Below are 19208 nucleotides of genomic sequence, written 5' to 3' on the forward strand. Positions count from 1 at the left end.
AATTTACTATTATTATTAACAAAGAAGAGCAGTACATTTTGCTTGAAAGTTGCTCGGAGCAATTAATTGATTATCACAACATTTTGCTTTTTGTGGTAAAATAAATTAGGCTAATAATTGCAGCGCTTATAAATATCTCTATTAATAAATATTTACATTTTTGTCAAATGATAAATTTAATCTTGGGTTTTCTTAAACCTCTACCAACTTTAACAATATTTAAAAATTATTTAATTTAATGTCCCACCAGTAACAAACTCCTAAAATATTTCTGGGCAATCCAAACATTTATTATTTAACATTTAAATCGCGCACACACACACACCTGTTTCAACGGGGCGTAAATCACCTTTGCGCGTCCTGCGTTAGCGCTGATTTAGGAATTTCCGATAGTCCCCTGAACGCGGCACAAAGTCTCTAGCGTGCGTCCCGGGACGTCCCAAATCGTGTACGGGAGTCGTTCGGGCCGTGTAACTCCACGGAAATGGACCGGAACCAGCAGGTTTAAGCTGAGGATACTTCTGGGAGCAAAATGTAGTCGTTGCGCGCGGTTTATTTATATTATTTATTCGCGCTGACTTCGCGGACCATCCGGTTGTCGTCCGGAGAGAGGGAGTGGCGCAGCAGCAGGTGCATGTGGGTGAAGATCAAACTCACGGCTTCATCTTCAAAGGATTAAATAGACAAAGAATCGAACCCAAAAAACGAGATCTTAACTTGGAGAGGAGCGCAACAATGTTTTACAGTTTTCCTTCCCCGGCATAGAAAAGTTAATCCCGAGAGAACCAGCGACTTGTCTCGTTCCTTCGCACGCAAACATGGAGAAAAGCAAACGCCAACGCGGGTTTGACTAACGTTCATTTCACGCAATGGAGGCGAACGGAGCGACGCGCACCGACGGCGGCGGGGCCAGAGGCAGAATGGACAGGTACCGGTAACGGCGACGCGTCCGTAAAGCTTCCTCCGCGTAAAGTAAACCCTCGGGGAGGCTTAAAGTCGAATTAGCAGCATTAGCAGCATTAGCCACGCAGGTAAAGGTCCCTTAACTTTAGCATTCAGCTAACATTAACTTTAGCCACTTAGCCCGTTTTACCGTAAACCCAACAACAACCACGCCAAGTTACGTGTAGTTAAGGTTTATCTTTTTAACGTAACGTAACTTTTTCCATGTAAAATCATTATTCAACATTTATAATCCATTGTCTTTATGTTTTGATGGTTTTCTCTAATTTAATGCATAAACAGAAGCACAGATTTCCACACATTCTGATTGTATTTCAGTCTAAATGAATTTAAGTGATCTTGATGTGCTACACCGACAAACGCTGCTCTTTTCCCACCCAGCGTGGATCCGTACGGGTTCGAGCGCCCCGAGGACTTCGACTACGACTCTCAGGAGGAGCTGATGTCCCGCTACCTGGTTGTCCTGACCCGGCGATGCATCAAGTGGTCCAAGCTGCTGAAGGGCAAAGGCGAGGTGCAGAAGAACGCCAAACGTGAGCACGAGACCCGAACGCACGCCGGAGACGCTCGCCGGGCGGCTCCGTGCGGTAAAACTCAGCCGAGCATTGCTCCTTTCCTTCAGTGAAGCGCTACGTACGCAAGGGGGTCCCCAACCAGCACCGGGCTCTGGTCTGGATGGCGGCCAGCGGCGCTCGGGACCGGCTGGAGAACAACCCGGGATACTACCGGTCCCTGCTCGCGGCCCAGCACGACCCGAAGCTGGTGGAGACCATCCGCACAGGTTCGCTGTCGGCCCGACTTAAAATGGCTTCGTTAAGGTCCGTTCATGAACGGCGATAATTAGCCGTGTGGGGATTTCTGGAAGTGGCGGAAACAACGAAGCCGGTTTCAGTCGAACATTTAGCATCCGGGTCGGCTCCCCCTCTGCGGAGGCGTTTCGCTGAGCCCGGAGGAGCCCGGAGGCGGGATTTAATTAATTATCTTCAAGCCTGCATTTCAGGATGAGTCGGTTGCTGTGTCTGGAAACGGTAGTTAGTGTCCAGCTCAGCGACGTTGGTGAGAGAGCTGCGGACGAGTGAATGCAGACGGGTGAATGCGGACGGGCGAATGCGGACGGGCGAATGCGGACGGGCGAATGCGGACGGGCGAATGCGGACGGGCGAATGCGGACGAGCGAATGCGGACGGGCGAATGCGGACGGGCGAATGCGGACGGGCGAATGCGGACGAGCGAATGCGGACGAGCGAATGCGGACGAGCGAATGCGGACGAGCGAATGCGGACGGGCGAATGCGGACGGGCGAATGCGGACGGGCGAATGCGGACGGGCGAATGCGGACGGGCGAGCGCGGACGAGCGAGCGCGGAGAGGCAGCAGCAGCAGCGTTGTTTTACTCGGCCGTTACTTTCTGGTTCTTTGTTACGCTCCGAAGCACAAAAACAACGTCTGCATGAAGGTGCTGCAGCCGTGGATTTTACGCCGGTATTGTGTTGCGGTGAAGCCGCCGCTTTTACATGACGTGGGGAAGAGCGTTTTTAAATACGGCAACACCCACAGAATGGAATAAAAAATTCAGCGGATCCACCCTTTTGAGTAAACCTGGTGAAAAGTTCAGTTCAAATATTTGAGACCGGCTCCGTTTGACTTCGACTCCTTCGTAAACCAACACGCATCGCACGCTTTCCTTTGTTTCAGACTTGAACAGAACATTTCCAGACAACGTCCATTTCCGGAAGACGTCCGAGCCGTGTCTGCAGAGGGCGCTGTACAGCGTGCTGCTGGCGTACGGCCACCACAACCCCACCGTGAGCTACTGCCAGGTAACGGGCCCAGAGATCCGGCGCCACCGCGGACCTCTGGTAGAGACGTTGGGTCCTCCTCGAGGAAAGTACCGATCCGCTCTACTCCGGATCGGGTTGTTCTCTGGTCTCTGCATCGTTTGAGTCTTTATTCTGCTAATTTGAAAGGAAAATTCAATGGCTTTGATTTGCAATTCAAATAAAATAAAAAAAAACACAAATCAAATGGACCAACCGAAGGTATTTAGTGACGCGACATCCGGGCTTTTTGTATCATGTCAAAAGACGGGCAGCTAAAGCGTGTCAAACAATATTATAGTTGATTTGTGGTTATCATCTTGCAACCATGGTAACGCATGCGTAGCTCGTTTTCAAGTCTCTCTCGTCTTCAGGGAATGAACTTCATCGCTGGTTACCTCCTCCTCGTCACTAAGGATGAGGAGAAATCCTTCTGGCTGATGGAAGCGCTGCTCGATAGAATTTTATCCGGTAAGATTTTTCTTTTGAATGAATAAAATAATTGGACCCTATAATATGGTCGCGGGTACGCAGAACTCACGTGTGTGTGTGTGTGTGTGACATGTCACAGACTACTACAGTCCGGCCATGATGGGCCTGAAGACGGACCAGGAAGTGCTGGGGGAGCTGGTGAAGGTGAAAGCCCCCCGGGCCTGGCAGACCATGGCGGATCAGAACGTGACGTGGACCCTGGTGGTGTCGCGCTGGTTCATCTGCCTCTACATCGACGTGCTGCCGGTGGAGGTGAGGGACCGAAGCGGAGCTGAACGCCGTTACGTTCTGCCGTTTCTAATTCGGTGTCCGTTCCCATGGTTACGCATGAAACTCCGAGCCGTTCTGGATGTTGCTCTTGCTTCCAGAGCTGCTCACAAATATTCACCAAATCTTTCTATGCGCAATATAAAGTTCACTTTGTTTAAACATCTTGCTGCAGAAGTGTTTTTTGATGAATCCATTCGTTTTATGCATTTTTATTTTACTTCCTGATTAAAATGGAGCCTTCAGATATCCAGTCAACGTGAACTTTGCCTTTCTTTGATGAAATGTACTGGAAAGGGACGATATATGCAAAAAAAAAAAAAAACGTTCTTTTTTTTCTCCTGCAGACGGTTCTGAGGATTTGGGATTGCTTGTTCTACGAGGGCTCTAAAGTCTTGTTCCGTGTTGCGTTGACACTGATCCACCACAACGAGCCTCTGATCCAGCAGGCCAGGTCGCTGTCGGACGTCTGCCAAATCTTCAAGCAGATCACCAACGGACCGTTTGTCGACGAGTGTCATGCGTTCATGCAGGTAAAAGGAAAGGCGTCCGCTTGTTATCCTATCCTCCGTTTGGTCGGAGGATAGCTGTAAAATGAACGCGCCGTTGTTTCTGCCCTTCGCTAGAGAATCTTCACCGAACCAGGAAGTCTTTCCACGGCGACCTTGACGAAGCTGCGGTCTGCGTGTCGATCTCGTATCATCGCAGAAGAATCCTGATGCAAGCCGCACAATCTTAACTTCTATATACATTCCACCGGGCCGAGCGCCCGGGGGCCGGTTTGCACCACTTTTTAAAATATAACATTGACATTTAAATACTGTGTAGTCTTGGGACAATCGTGCAGCAGAAGTTAAATCTAGCGATATGCTGTGTACACTAATGATTCTTAGAGATGTAATTATTTACTTGACTCTTAAATTCCACCAGCGTAAAGAGAAGAGAAGCTGGGCAGTGAAAAGCCGCTTCAGATAAGCTGCGAGTTTCATAATTTAAGCACAAGAGGAACCGGTCGACTGCATTTCACCTTGAACGCTCCATGCTGCACTTTCTGTACTCTCGAATGTCAATCCTGCTGATTTCATGAAATAGTTCTGCAAAGATTAAACGGACGAATGTATTTTTGAGCCAACGCTGTCCCGTTTGTTCGGTTTGGGGTCGGAACCGACGACGCAGATGCGTTTTATTATCGTGCTGGACCGAGCTCTACATTCCGTTTGTCACTTTTTGAACTGCAAGATGTAATCTACTAATAATAAAACAAAAGATGGCATGAAATGGACTTGTGAGATATTTATTATCTTCCAGTAAGATGCAAATAGGAGATGAAACCATGTCTATAAAAATAAAACCTCAAACAGATACTAACGTTCCTTTGTGGAAGCGAGAGAAGAGGGAAAACAAACCCATGCACCGGTTCTTTTGTAATGTGAAAAATAAAAATTAGTCACGTCACACTTCGTGGATTGGGAAAAGCACACGATCAGAGGTCGCTGGGATTATTTCATGATCCAGAATTTCAGAAAAAAGTGTCAGCATGTAGAGAAATAACGAGCATATAACTTTAATCTGACGATTAAATCATTAAACTAGAAAAGCACTCAGAGCGCAGACCTCCGCCGAGCAGCTCATCCCCCACCTAATTGGATTTACACATCGTGGTGATCATCAAATCGTTCTTGGTATCTTTATACACCAACCGTGAAAAATAAAAGTGAATCCGACTTGATGTGTATTTCAAACAGATTTTAAATCCGTAAATGGGGTTTAATATTTAAATGTTTTTTTCCTAACGGCATTCTGGATCAGATCCAGATGAAATTTGGTGATGAGATAGAGACCCCCACCCTACATGACTGTCAAATCCCATAAACATCGGTCAATAATCAACCGAGATATCGAGGAACAAATTTTGAAGCTCCATTGACTGCAAGTTACCGAACATTTCAAAGTGATCCAGCATCCAGGATCTCTTCTGGATCGTCACCAAAATGTAATCATCTGTTCCTGCAAAACATTCCTATCCTGTTAAGATCATTTCACATCAGATTCCTGTAACTTTAAGGAATAAACAGCAAATTCAAACCATCATCATCGTCAACTACGAAGACTCTTGTGAAGTCTTCTGTGCTTTCATCAAGCTGTGCACAATGAAAATATATAGCAGCCCTCCTCACCTGAAAGAGGAAAACGAATAAAAACTACAATATCCAGGAGGCCACACCGGCTCAGCACGAAGCATGCGCCCGCGTCCGTAGTCTCACGACTTCCTCGGTCGCTTGAGGAAAGGGGGGGGGGGGGGGGTCACCTCTACAGTTCAGTCTGTCAGGTTTAAGTTAAGTGAAGAGTTCGTTCAGATAGTCTGGTACCCGGCGTGGCTCCGCCTCCTGCCTATTAGATATGCAATGAGGACAACGAGCACCAGGCCGGCCAGAGCCGCTCCAACCACGATGGGGATGAGCATGTGGTCCTGGTCCAGCTGACACTCCTCCGCTGCAGACGGACATAAAGATGGAAGAATATACGTTTCAGCGGGGGGGGGGGTTAGGGTTAGGACCGATTATTTTTGCCATTATCTGATCGACGAGAACGAGTTGATCTAAATCTATTTGATTCGTGTTGTGGGTCTGGCTTCTGTTTCAAGGCGCTCGTTTAATTAACGCACGTGGGGCGTGGCGTGCGTTAATATCTTTGCCACGCTGCAGAACGGTAGCTCCTACATCGTTATCGATAATAATCAAAACGGGGAAGACTTAAAAACGAGCACGAGCACCTGCTGCAAACCGGTCGGTGGCGACTTGAAAAGGTTGAATCTGAAGTCTGAACGTGTTGAGGGAGAAGGTCGGCGCCACCGCCAACGTTTGCTCTGCGTTGCACATGTAGGAGCGGCCCAGCGAGCTCCGCATGTAGTCCAGACTGTTGTTACCGGCTCGGATCGGAGCTGTGGAGTGAGACGGGGGGGGGGGGGGGGTGAATGAGGTGGACAGGGGGGGGGGGGGCATGTTGCTACTGAAGAAGGACATACCCGTCATATCGGACCAGTCGGCCTGCAGCGTTATCGCGCTCAGGTGGTATTTGTTGCTCGTGGCGTTCTGTGGACGGGGAGTCGGTAAGAAAGAACCTTCAACAAATGGAAAACCAAGCTGGATCATGTGACCGAACCGAGGAGGGGGGGGGGGGGGGCGCCTACCAGCGTGAAGCCGAGGGTGAGTGTGGTGGCGTCTGCTCCCGTCAGAATCAAGGTGGCGTTGGTGGCGTCGCACGATCCGGATGGAGTCGTCGCATTGGGAGCCACGTTCACCAACGCTCGGATAGTCTGGCGAGGCGAACGGAATGGCGTTCGATCATTTAGACGGAACGGCGTTCGATCATTTAGACGGAATGGCGTTCGATCATTTAGACGGAATGGCGTTCGATCATTTAGACGGAATGGCGTTCGATCATTTAGACGGAATGGCGTTCGATCATTTAGACGTTTATGCCTCCGGCTGCGTTCCGCTTTACCTTATTCTGAGACCGAGAGGAGTAGGAGACGTTGAGCTGCAGTCCCATCCGGGCCAGGAGACACACGGTGCCGTTGCTGTCGGTTACGGAGTAGTTGCCCTGTTGGGGTTTCCCAGCAGGGGTCGGGGGCGGAGCCGCCGTCGTAGTACCGGCAGTAGTGGGCGGAGCCGTGGTGCTGGCTTTGTCTGCCATACACACACTTTCTGCGACGAGACAAAAAAGAAAAAAACCAAGTTGGTCGAGCAACAAATGAAACCCACGAGGACGCGGAAAAAGAAAGAAGAGGCGGAGTCACACCTGTCGGGCTCAGGTCACTTCCTGGCATGTACGCTTCCAGCCTCATGTTCCAGAAAGTCACGGCTGCGTCACCGACCGCGAAGGTGCTGGAGCTCACGCAGCGGTAGGAGGAGTTGACGGGGGCCCAGATCCCAACGGAAGACGACGCCACGGCGACCACGCCTAGGACGAAATGAAACGCACGCATTCTTAAAGCGACGCGACAACGAAACGTTCTACCTCCTCCGTGTAACGAGATTTCTGCTCTGAAGGATAATCCACAACTCAAAAGATCAAATCTGCGGCGGGCAGATCGCGTGCCGGCGTTTATTCCGACCGGAACCGTTGGCCTCGGGGAACACGGAGGCGTCGCTGAGGTTGTACTGCAGCGTCAGGTTGGCCACTCTGTAAAGACTCCCATTGGCCACGAAGCTCAGCCCCAGGGCGTGGCCCGACCCAAACGCCGTCACCAACCGGGACGGGCCGCCGCCTGACCCGCAGGAGCTGCTGCCTGCGTCGACTGTGGCGGAATCGGGCAGAGAGACCAGCGCCGTTTTCTGAAGACGGACAAAAAAGGGACGGTCAATAGAAGGATGGCTGCGATTGGTTGCGTTCCGGCGCCGGCGCCGTCCTCACCGCGCCGCTGGGGGTGTCGTACGGGATGGAGAAAGAGGCAGAAAGCTCCGCCTTGATGCAGGTGGAGTTCCCCTCCGTCACCTCGAGGGTAACGGCCTGAACGCATCCTGCAGACGAGCACAAAACAACAAGCGCAATATTTAAATTAGACAGGAAAGGATCATGGATGGATGCAGAGATCATTTCAGATTCAGTGTGAAGTATTACTCAAAGTATATTTGTAATCAGTTTCAGTTTGCATCATTGTAAAAGCAACACCAACAACAAATAAACAACCCACAATGTGACCTGCGCCGCTGACGCTCTATTGATACTCGACTACAATGAGCTCGACTGGCTGATTATCATTTATCGATTGTTTATCTGGTTCTTCTGGATCAACCGGACCTTTTCTGCTTGCAATGAAAAACAGCACACGTGATAACAACAACGCAACGCAACCAGAACACCATCCAGAACCTACAATAGAGCGCAGCGTGGCTGTTGCCTCACAGCTAGAAGGTCGTAGGTTCAAATCCAACTGGGGGGGGGGGGGGGGGATTTCTGTGAGGAGTTTCCATGTTCTCCCTGCGGGTTCTCTACGGGTTCTCCAGGTTCCTTCCACCTCTAATAAAAAACAGGTGAATGGGTTACACTAAACTGCCTGTCTCTGCGATGAGCTGGCGGCTTGTGCAGGGAGTACCCCGCGTCTCGTCCGTAGACTGCTGGGATGGGGCTCCAGTAGAGCTGAGCCCGTTTTCTACTGGATCAAGTTAAGAAAACGAACGAATGAATGAATGAGTGGATGAACGTGCCGTTTAATAGAGCAGTTCCCTGAAGGCACCGCCAGATGCCTGCAGACCCCCCCCTGCTGCCTTGCTGAAAGTCTCCCCTGATCCCCCCCCCCCCCTTAGAGCAGCTGCCTGGTGACGCAACGCTGCAATCCGATCCTGAGGAAATAGTCGGGTGGAGAGGAAAAACAAAACAGGTACCCCCACGTGGGGGGGGGGAAATGACAGGCCAGGTCACCGGGTCACGTTTTTGATGAGTCAGCAGTCACGTGCCCCCTCCCGACTGGATGCTGCGCAACACAAAGATGAAGCATCGACACAGTCCGGAAGTCGAACAGAATGAACGTTTTACGTCACTGATTTCTGCATCTTAGGCAGGTGGATCAATATCTGTCGACTCATCATGACATTTAGCAGCCCCCCCCCCCCCCCCCCCCGGGGGGGGGCGACCTGTGATCTATTTCAATGTCAATGCATAACAATATATGAATGTGTTCTACATATTTAGTGGATTAGCTGATCGACAGATTATTTTTCTCTATGAATTTCGTTCATAAAGTCAGAAACTGCGCAAGAACACACACACACACACACACACACACACACACACACACACACACACACACACACACACACACACACACACACACACACGTACACACGCACGCACGCACGCACGCACACGCATTTCTAGTGAAAGACACGCAACATCATCAAACAGCGACTTCTTCAATCGTGCGATCCACGGAACGCTTTCACTAAAGGCTTGTCCAGACACCGCAAGTAAATCCACGGTCCGTGTCGTGACGTCGTTCGGGCCGAAGGCGGCACCACCACGGTGACAAGTACCGGTCAGCGTTAAAACTCACCGAAAAGCGAAAACCAGGCAAAGATCAGCGACGCGAAAGCGTGACAGCGCTCCATTATTCCGGTTAGATGACGAGTCGGGTTCCACGCCGAAGAGAAGAAGCCCCGCAGAGACGCTGTCCGGGCGCCGCTTTCAGGAGCCGGTGGCTTTGCACGGAACTCTGGCAACCGCACTCGATTTCTCAGATTAGCTCGCTAAATTCGAGGCGGCCGCTGCTCCTTCTGGGGTGGTTAACGGTTCTGCTATCTGACCGACGAAAGCGTGACTAGATTTTATTTTTTAAAACACGATCTGTTCTTGAAAATTCGAAAGTTAAAAATCAGTCAACTCCAGTTGCGCCTCCGTCGCAGCTACTCTCTCCGACTGGCAAATCGTCACGTGAACTGCTCGCATTTAGAGCCGACGATAACGGTCACGTGAGGCCCGCCCCCTTCTCTTCAGCGAAGCGCTATTCACGAATAGCCTGTTTAGCCACTGTCCAGAATTGCACACACACACACACACACATATATATATATATATAGGTGACCAACAGCATAGGCGACAGAGGTTTTGCTCTCTATAATTGCATGAGAAAATATTTATTTATAATTAAATTCTTTATTATGTCGGGTAAGCTGAAAAGCAACGGCAAAAGAGAACAATTGCGCACTTCCGGGAATTTCAATATTGCCTTGATTTTGTTCGTGGAACTCATAACAATGACATAAATCAAGGCTGATTAATTCTATTCTTAAGTTCTTTCCATTTTCCAATTAGAAACTCGTATTAAATATGAAGCATACATGTACAGTGTGTGATAAATCCCGAACAGCAACTTGAACGGGCGAATTCCGGAAGTCTCACTTGAACGCAGCATTCCCAAAGTGAGGTAAATACATGGCAATACATGTACAAATATTTCTAAGACGTGTATTTTATGTCTTTTTTTTGTTAACTGGAAAATTGACATGTGATAGACCTCCACCACACACACACACACACACACACACACACACTCTGTTGTCAGCTGACGCATACGCTAGGGTAGAAGGTTCTGCTGCATTCCTTATGCATAACTCAAACACTTTCACACAAAAGAGATTTCTGGTCTTAAATCAGGACAATAAAATCCGACAACAGTTTTGTGTTCTAACACTGACCTTCAAGAGTTATTTCTAAATCATGCAATCCACATTCCCTGCTGTGATAGTGAAAGTATTAAGAAGCGTTTCATCTTCACAACGTCCAGTAACTGGAAATGTTTAAAAAAAAACCATTATAGGCCATAAAAAGTTTCGATGCATACACATACGGTAATTTTTTTTTATCTGCCTGATGCTTTTTTCCCAAAAAGGAACACTTATAATATTTATGGTATCATATTCAACCTAAGGATGTATGAGCTCTGTAGCAAGATCAAGGCATCAGAGGCAACGGGGAAGACACGGCATGACGTACAACTCGCTGGTTATTTACAAATCCTTTATTGAATCATTAAATATCCATTTATTCAGCTTCACGTTTCTCACTCTTCCATAGAATATAATCTGATCTACAAAAACGTCCACACATGAGCCATTTGGACAATTTGGTCAAAACAAATCAGGTAGCCTCAAAAAATACTCGAGTGGCTTGTTTGCATTTCGCTTCTGTATTCTGATAAATTATTCCCTTAACTCTGACCAAAAAGCATGCGACCTCCACCCAGCTGACTCACTTCAGGCCTTTTGATGACGCTAGTTTACGCAGCCATCCATAACGAGGACGCTTGGAACACCAAAAAAATGAAACACAAACCAACACGTAGTGGAAAATAAGTGGATTTAGATGAGGGGGGGGAAAGAACGAAAACGACCCCACTCCCAACAGAGAGAAGAAATCAAAATTAAAAAAAGAGGAAAGTGCTAGCTATTTGCTGTTGAGTTTTGCATTAGCAGATTTGTAAGTCACATGAACCAATCATCAATAACCAGGGTTGATCCTCCATAAACGTCCCGTCCCACTGGAGATAACGCGGCGTGGGATCCGAACATCCGAGTGCGTCTCTCGTCTCCCCCGGAGCGCCGTCTGATCCAGATGCTGCATCCAGTGGAAGGAAAGATGGTCACCAGAGGAGGAGAGTCAGGCACTGAAGGGCTGTGATGTTGTTGTTTTTTTTGGGGGGGGGGGGGGGGCAGGAAAGCGTGACGGTAACAGCGGTTGTCCTTCAGGCAACATAATGGTATTGGTTGGGAGTCTCTTTGTCGCGTTCCATGTAGTCTCTATCTATGAGTGACTCAATCCGCTTCTTCAGATCGCCGGGCTGTAAAAAAAATGACATTACACATTACTGTACGATCCACAGACAGGCCAGCCACTCCCACAGCATTTCAAACAGAGCGCTGGGGTTAAAGGTCAGATTCCTCACCTTGACGGGGAACTTCAGCTGGTTATAGAGCTCCGACACCAGTAGATTATGACTCAGGGTCTTCCTCATCTTCATGATGCGCACCACAGCTGCATCGATCTGATACTGGCGGTCTTGAAACACGCGCTCTGTGGTGCTGACCTGCTCCTCCACCTGTAAGGAAGGCGTGTTGTGAGAACTGTACCTTTGTAAACCCGGGGTAACCCGGGGTAACCGCTCTGCTTCGGGAGGAAGCTCTTATTTTGGCGAGGCACCGTACCGTTTCCTTCATTTGGATCTGGTTGATCTTGATGCGGAACAGCTTGTGTTTGAAGTCGCCGTTGAAGTTGAAGTGGTCTCCGTCCTCCACGTCTTTCCCTCGAGGGTTCTTGTTGAGGGCCCGTGCTTTTCCGCAGGCCAGGGACTGCAGCGTTCTCTTGAGTTCTCCCTCCTCTGCAATGAGACGCCGTTATAGCGCGATGCAGCACGATCAAACCCGTCCGACGTATTGAAAGTTATTGCGTGACCGATGCCGGTGGCAGAGCGAATCTCCTCCACGCTGAAATCCTCGCCCTCATTAAACATCAGCAGCACCAGCGTCTGGAAGAGAGAGACCTGCAGCTCCTTCTTATCCTACAGGACAAAGACGCGATTATTAATGCCGTCCAGAATGATCCCTCTCTCTTCTCTTACCCCGATCAAACCGTACCTCTTTAAACTCCGCCTTTAGGACGGCGTGGCCGAGCGTCGGTTGCCATTGCAGCTTCCTGCCGCTGTGCTTCCCCAGGTAGAAGAGTTTGAACACCTCCTGGAGCTTTACCATCTATCCAAGCATAAACAATGATCTGATAAAAGCACCCTGTGAAGTTTACGGCCTCCAAAATGAAGTAAACCCAGCGCTTCTGTACCTCTGGGGGCAAGTGGACCTCCATGGGGGTGTACGACGGCCAGTAGCCCATAGTCAGGATGTTGACAGTCAGTTCTATGTTGCTGGGCTCACTCTGGTTCTGCATATACTAACATGATATTCCTTTAATGTCAAAAGATGAACACGGTGTTCCGTTATGCAGGTGTGTGTGTGGACAGACCGCACCGTACCTGCTTGAACTGGATCATGATGTCTTTGGAGAGTTCCATGTCTTTGAACATGCCCTCGAGCTTACTGGTAAACGCCGCGCCGCATTCTAGAGGAAGTCCAAACCACATTGTGTCATCATCATACACGCAGCAATGACCTTTACCCTTTACAGCTTCTTTTGATGTACATAACATAGATGATGATTCATGTCTATACTGCGACCATCTCCGTGTGTGTGTGTGAGAGAGAGAGATTGGACAACCCTACTAGTATTATTTAAATACAGATACTTATATCCATGAGTCAAAAGGGGATTCTGATGACTGACAACGTGCCAGTTGAAGAGACACGGCGTTACTCTCACCGTGCTTGAGCTTGGAGAGCATGGACTTTTCGGCATCAACAGAGGCGCTCTTGCCAACCAGGAGACGCTTGGCCAAGTCCTTCTTATAAAAAGCTTCAAAAACATCCTTTCCTGCGGAGACAAAATGGTTTCATGCTCTTTAGCAATAGTCACTTCCTGCCTGTTTCACTCCTCTCACCTTGCGCTGCTGGATCTGATGCTAACGTGCTGAAAGTGGCCTTTAACTCTCCTAAACAGCTGAATGAAACTGAATGAAACTGAATGAAACTGAATGAAAATGATCACCAGATTACTATTTTAGCAGGTTACACAAGTGAAATGTTAACATACAACCAAGATATTTATTTCTTAATCACAAAATATATTCTAAACTAAATCATGTCTATATTTCTACTATATATATATTAATCTACAGTATATTCTAAAGTTAAACTAGTAAACCTAATTCATATAAAGATGATCATTCTTTTGCAGCGTGCCAGAGTGTCGAATCTGCACCTTTTTTAAAGTCACTTTAAATCGTTTTATTTCTATTCACCCTGCGGGACGTCATCTTTTATTCCTTCTGCTTTATTGCTTGCATTACGAGATGTTGTCATTTCATTGCTTTTTTGCCTTTTGTTATCTGTTATTTTTGACTCGCTACCGTCTTTAACGGCGTGCGACTGACCGTGGATGAAACGGAAGATGATCATTATCTTGTCCAGGATTCTCTCCAGCTCCTCTTCCGTGGCCTCCTTATTCCCTGCTCTTAGTTTTGAATCCACATATTTAGCTAGACGGGGAAACAAAAACCGAGAAAGCGGTTTTGACACTGGAACAGGTAAACACCGAAATTGACTCGTTCACATGCGACTCACCAATAAGTTCAGCAGGTTTATTAGGCCTCTTGTTGACAAAGGTCTCAAAGGCCTCCTTCATGGCGTTAATGAAGCCCTCATTCCGTGTAAAACAACTCTGTGCCACGTTGTCCATCTTGTCCTTGAAGTCCAGCAGGTCTTGCACCATGTCCTTATCTTTCTCTGGAGTACATACAATCTCTCCACCGAAGAACTGAACCCAGAGACATTTTTGACAGCACATAAGTTATTTTCTCATGGACATAAACACATTTTCTTGATTTTTGTTTTTGTATACCTTTATGTAATCCCTCCAAAACTGCAGCAGTGTGGACAGTCCTCCCTTCACCTTGCTGAAGAGCTGATAGAGGAGCGTCAGCTCAGTCACACGATTCTCATCCAGCAAGGTGCTCAGACCTGGCAAAGTTGTTTTTAGGTTATTTATATGGACTTTAAGCGCATCGGACTGCATTTTACAATTTTATTTCATAGCGACATCAAATTCATGTATTCAAGTTGCACAAATAGGGCAGTTAATCTGTTTTGCTTTAGTCACTGACGATTAAAATTTACTCTGTACAAATATTCGATAAATTGGGAAAAATAAACAGATTTACAGCAAACAAATTAAACAACACGTTTTACTGATGCGACAATGCGTTAAAATGTAAAGCAAACCAAAAATAACACACACGACAGACCGAGTATTTAACGTCACTGTACCCTTATGAAGTATCGCAGTCATGTGTTCTCCTAAAAGCTGTTTCTCAACACAGTTAATAAGCGGCTTCCTGTAAATATAAGAGAAAAACAAGAAAATGAATTCAAAGGTTGATATAAATCCATACATTTTTAAAGATAGTCCGATTAACTTGAACACCCACTTTCAAGAAAATTCTCTCACTCTCGCTGCACAATTTCCTGCTTTCTCTTGCTGCTCATTAATATTAGTTTCAAACATTTAAAAGCGTTGCATTTTACTCATGTACCACGACAGATAATAACGATTGTCTTTACTTCTTCTGAGCGTTTTTTGTGTGTCTCGGTGGCATTAAAATGTAAAGGGCAGTTACTGAGTGCTCTGGTCGAGGTAGCTCAAGATACGATCGTTCTCCTCCTCGAGTCGACGGGCCACGTGGTGCAGGTACTCCGGCACCTGCGCACGCACGCACACACACACACACACACACACACACACACTAATTCTTATCATCGCATGATGTGCATCGGGTTAAGGACGAAGAAGTACAGCATGCCACGCTACTATCATAGAGCCTTTAATGGTCGCACTCACATCTCTGTCCTGCATCAGGCGCTGTCCTTCTGCCGCATATAGTCGATTGGTCTCAACCAAAAACTTCTCCTCAAAGGAGTCTTTGTAAACCTTAACAAAAACACAATTAGAGGATACAAGATCAATCAGATGTGTCAAGGTATTTACTCCATGATGATAAACAGAAAATCACGTACCTGAAGGTCTGACAGCATTCCCAGAAGACTCCTGAGTAGGCTGCGGTCTATCGTTTCTCCGTTACGTTCAAGTTCTATCTGCTCCAATATTCCATCCACTGTCCTCTTCTGAACTGCACGGTCACTCACGATGTGAGTGCGAAACAGTTCCAGCCCCGTGTCCCTGTGAAGGACACGCAACATCAGCGTCCGTCAGAACGGCACTCCTCCACAAGCGTCGTTACATATCGGGACTGGAATGTTACCAAATGGAGGGGAGTAACGAGTTCTGAAGTACATAAGTACGGTCCAGAAATAGGAAGATACTTCGGATCATAATCTATAAACAGAAAAAACGTGATTATTTACACCATCCTATTAGCGGAACAGTTTCGCTGTGCATGTCGGTCAAACATCAAACTCACAGTTTGCCTGCAGTGGTCCTGCCAGCAGCGATTCATTCCCTTCAGGAAAGAAAGGCTGTCCAAAGACTCTGTGAGCTCCATGTTAAGGATTAAAAAAATAAACCAAAACTCTGAATGAGCACAAGTCACAGAATCTGTTTCCAAGGCATCTTGTAGAAGAGCGATTTTTACTTATTGGCTCAAAATAAATGTTGTGTTCAAGCTGAGCGAGGACGTCCGATGCCTGAAAACAAAGTCTAAAAGCATTTACAAAAGAACATTATATCAAATTTGATTCGTACGTGTCATGAATTATTGCTGCGCTTTTAAGAACACAAGAAGTTAAAACAGTTGCCAAGGAAGTGTCTCTCTCTCTCTCTCTCACACACAGACATCTTAAAGGATATTGCCTAAACTGGCGGATCTGGGCCTGCACGTGATCCTCACAGACCTGCCGGAGCTGCCTGTATAGTGTCGGGGAGACTTTATAGGAACACAGGTTCTCGACCGCCTTCGAGGAAAAAAAGGGGCCAGAGACAAGGAGGAGAAATAAAAGCACGAGAGACCTTTAGTAAATAAGCTCAATGACAACCAGCAGAGGGACACGTGTTACGTTTTTTCCCATGTAAAAAAAAAAAAAGGGTCGTAATCACAAACGCAAACCTGATAAAGCTCCTCCAGATTGTACTGGATGGAGGTGCTGTTCTGTATGGCGCCCACCGCATCTCGTAGCTTCAGCCACGTGTCCTCGGTGTAGTTCTCGGCTAATCTTGGTCTGTCTGTTACAAAAAGACGGCAACAATCATCAAATACGGGTCATACACGTGAACTGTAAAGCAAGCAAACTTAAACCAATCCATGGAAATAAATCAATATTAGCATTTGCAGCAATAATAACTGTGCATGTTTAATACACATATAAGCTGCACGTTTGTTAAATAGCAAAAACATGTCTCAGTTGAACCCACAAAAAGCAGTGTTGCATGCATCTGTTTACATTTTACATTGATATGATGCAATATTAGTTTATCAGTTTGTCCTGCTCTAACATTCTATCTAATAAATATATTCATCATCATCAAGTATGAAGCAACATATTGTACTTCCTATTTTCTTTTTGGCAAAACGCTATAACCCAGATAGACAACTTTCTACTGAAAGTAGCAAAATAACACGATCAACAGCAAAAGCTGAAAATTATTAGTGACAGTACCTTTGAAATTTTTGATCACTAATTTCTTTGAAGCACCAGTTTTGCTTTGGGTCAAAGCGGAGGTCCTCGCAATCCCGTTATTGTTGTGTTCTGCTAAAGTGGAGAAGCTGGCTCTCTTGTCCTGTCGGGTGTCCTCGGCCATTATCAGATTAACGCTTTGGCACAGAATGGTTCGAGTGTTTTGCTAAATTAGTGCTGGAATTGTTCTGTCGCTTTTCTTTCTTTTTTCTTTTTTGTTGCAAACTGTCAGCGACACAGCCTCTTTGTTGAATCAGTTGTCTTTGGTTGACAGCGCAGACATTCGTAATCTGTCAAATAGATTTACAAATACACAATGAATACCGCTAGGTCGATTCGATGTAAAACATAAATACTCTCTGCTAAGATAGCTAGCTACCATTCCGATATCTGGGACTGCAGCACACTTTAGCTGTCCAGTTTTCCTCTTCTCCACAACACTTTAGCTTTAGCGGTACATGCTAGCCCAGGACATTGTTCTTCACTAACCTACTTAGTAGTTTAAAAAAAGTTCTGTTATATTATTTTGCGACAGTAGCGTTAAACAAAATCGCCAGCGAGACATTTCCAATGTTGTTATAACAGACCCACATTATTAAAGGCTTTCTAAACCCCCAGGTAGCTAGCTAGCTAGCACAACAAAATGGCTTTTCTCTCCAGTTCAGATGGACAGGTGCATCTTGGGGGAAAAGCAGCCGAGTTACGTTCAGCGACAGTTTGGACTCTACTTTAATTTTTAATATTATAATATTTTAAAGATATTTTACTGACTATAATTGCTTATTAAGGCTTGCAAGCATAGCCCACAAAGATCCTCGTAAAGGACTCAAGCAATACTATTTAAAGTACAAAAATGTGACACAGCACTATTATGATGGGCATTAATAACACATTTCACACTACAACAAATTCATAAAACTTGTCACATGTTATTTATATTCGCATATTTAAAAATGTTTTTATTTACTTAGACATTAAATTTTAAGTAAAGTCTAAAACTTGCCGCAGTCGATGGAGAACCGCTGTGTCAGGAAGTGTGTTGCGAAAGTTGTTCAACAGGGGCCCAGTGAAGAACCTTCCTGGTTGTTAGGTGTCTTGAACGCACCCCTGCGTCACCTGCAACATCCAGAGTTCACTAAAAATGGGTGATGGGCGGCGTTTAAAAACTGGTCAAGGAAGCCCGAAGCTGCCGCTGAAACCATCGTCCCTGCTGGCCGGCGCAGCCGACGCGAGCATCATGGCTCTGTTGTTGTTTTATAGTGGATGCTGCTTTTGAAGTAAGGCTCGCCTGTTCGGACCGGCCTGCCACCCTGAACACTCAGCAGCTGGAGGTATGCTTGCTAGCACCAACACCAACACTGGCAGAAACTGGATCGCAGACAGTTTCAACAGAGAGGACGACGAGTTGAAGCCACAGGCGCCTTCCCCCCCCCCCCCCCCCCCAAGACATTCCGTGGTTGTTATAACGTTCCATTACATCGATCCCGAGTACATAATCATCAGAGCATTCAGTGACTTTCTGTTTCGTTCGTTAGCTTGCTAGCAGTGGCACCACGTCTTTTTTAAGCTAGCGTTAGCTTATTTAGCCATGACAAGAAGCTAGCTGATCACTTAAAAACCATCCATTTTTCTTTCCTTTTCGTTCAGTCTTAGTCGGCGTGTTTTGCATTGAACTATTCCACCTCGAATAAGTAGCGTGAACCAGAACGCGTCGTTGTGCTGCTGTCGGGTCGGTGTAATTTGAAAGCTAGGTAATGCTAATGTCGTTGGTTGTTGAGCAACGCTGAAGGGTGGATCATTAATCCTTTTCACAAATAACATTTCGTGATGTCATACAGGAGGTTTACACAATGGAAGGGCAGACTTTGTAAGGCTGTACATGT

The 19208-nt window shown here is 46.8% G+C and overlaps 3 protein-coding genes across 3 annotated transcripts; 1 reads left to right on the plus strand and 2 right to left on the minus strand.

Moving 5' to 3' along the window:
* Nucleotides 1-869: 869 nt before the first annotated feature.
* Nucleotides 870-4257, plus strand: grtp1a (growth hormone regulated TBC protein 1a). The gene is made up of 8 exons (XM_068741077.1): nucleotides 870-928; nucleotides 1345-1496; nucleotides 1586-1744; nucleotides 2658-2782; nucleotides 3154-3250; nucleotides 3351-3523; nucleotides 3886-4071; nucleotides 4165-4257. The coding sequence occupies exons 1-8, from the start codon at nucleotides 870-872 to the stop codon at nucleotides 4255-4257; spliced, it is 1044 nt and encodes a 347-aa protein (XP_068597178.1).
* Nucleotides 4258-4816: 559 nt separating this feature from the next.
* On the minus strand, nucleotides 4817-9699 carry lamp1a (lysosomal associated membrane protein 1a). The gene is made up of 9 exons (XM_068760276.1): nucleotides 9594-9699; nucleotides 7955-8061; nucleotides 7656-7875; nucleotides 7340-7501; nucleotides 7043-7245; nucleotides 6729-6854; nucleotides 6564-6630; nucleotides 6312-6479; nucleotides 4817-6031 (listed from the first exon to the last, which is right to left on the minus strand). The coding sequence occupies exons 1-9, from the start codon at nucleotides 9646-9648 to the stop codon at nucleotides 5892-5894; spliced, it is 1248 nt and encodes a 415-aa protein (XP_068616377.1). The 5' UTR covers nucleotides 9649-9699; the 3' UTR covers nucleotides 4817-5891.
* Nucleotides 9700-10203: 504 nt separating this feature from the next.
* On the minus strand, nucleotides 10204-17932 carry cul4a (cullin 4A). Its single transcript, XM_068741949.1, has 21 exons — nucleotides 17705-17932; nucleotides 17308-17615; nucleotides 16758-16873; nucleotides 16502-16605; nucleotides 16116-16185; nucleotides 15957-16030; nucleotides 15712-15874; nucleotides 15536-15625; nucleotides 15315-15397; nucleotides 14965-15032; nucleotides 14540-14658; nucleotides 14263-14455; nucleotides 14073-14177; nucleotides 13403-13513; nucleotides 13059-13144; nucleotides 12869-12976; nucleotides 12670-12783; nucleotides 12488-12593; nucleotides 12241-12413; nucleotides 11982-12134; nucleotides 10204-11876 (listed from the first exon to the last, which is right to left on the minus strand). Exons 2-21 carry the CDS (start codon nucleotides 17447-17449, stop codon nucleotides 11781-11783), a joined length of 2274 nt encoding a protein of 757 aa, XP_068598050.1. The 5' UTR covers nucleotides 17450-17615; nucleotides 17705-17932; the 3' UTR covers nucleotides 10204-11780.
* Nucleotides 17933-19208: the final 1276 nt, after the last annotated feature.

This window comes from Brachionichthys hirsutus, chromosome 1, assembly GCF_040956055.1.
Source record: "Brachionichthys hirsutus isolate HB-005 chromosome 1, CSIRO-AGI_Bhir_v1, whole genome shotgun sequence".
Lineage (NCBI taxonomy): Eukaryota > Metazoa > Chordata > Actinopteri > Lophiiformes > Brachionichthyidae > Brachionichthys > Brachionichthys hirsutus.

What these genes read in the sequence shown, in the direction of transcription:
- grtp1a (XM_068741077.1), top strand. Translation starts at nt 870, where the DNA reads ATGGAGGCGAACGGAGCGACGCGCACCGACGGCGGCGGGGCCAGAGGC. An exon ending in CCACCGTGAGCTACTGCCAG is followed by an intron (nt 2,783 to 3,153) that starts GTAACGGGCCCA and finishes TCTCGTCTTCAG; the next exon opens with GGAATGAACTTCATCGCTGG. An exon ending in GCTCGATAGAATTTTATCCG is followed by an intron (nt 3,251 to 3,350) that starts GTAAGATTTTTC and finishes GACATGTCACAG; the next exon opens with ACTACTACAGTCCGGCCATG.
- lamp1a (XM_068760276.1), bottom strand. Translation starts at nt 9,648, where the DNA reads ATGGAGCGCTGTCACGCTTTCGCGTCGCTGATCTTTGCCTGGTTTTCG. An exon ending in ACGACACCCCCAGCGGCGCG is followed by an intron (nt 7,876 to 7,954) that starts GTGAGGACGGCG and finishes GTCCGTCTTCAG; the next exon opens with AAAACGGCGCTGGTCTCTCT. An exon ending in CGACTGGTCCGATATGACGG is followed by an intron (nt 6,480 to 6,563) that starts GTATGTCCTTCT and finishes CTCACTCCACAG; the next exon opens with CTCCGATCCGAGCCGGTAAC.
- cul4a (XM_068741949.1), bottom strand. Translation starts at nt 17,449, where the DNA reads ATGGCCGAGGACACCCGACAGGACAAGAGAGCCAGCTTCTCCACTTTA. An exon ending in AGTGATCAAAAATTTCAAAG is followed by an intron (nt 16,874 to 17,307) that starts GTACTGTCACTA and finishes TTTTTGTAACAG; the next exon opens with ACAGACCAAGATTAGCCGAG. An exon ending in TAAACCTGCTGAACTTATTG is followed by an intron (nt 14,178 to 14,262) that starts GTGAGTCGCATG and finishes TTCCCCGTCTAG; the next exon opens with CTAAATATGTGGATTCAAAA.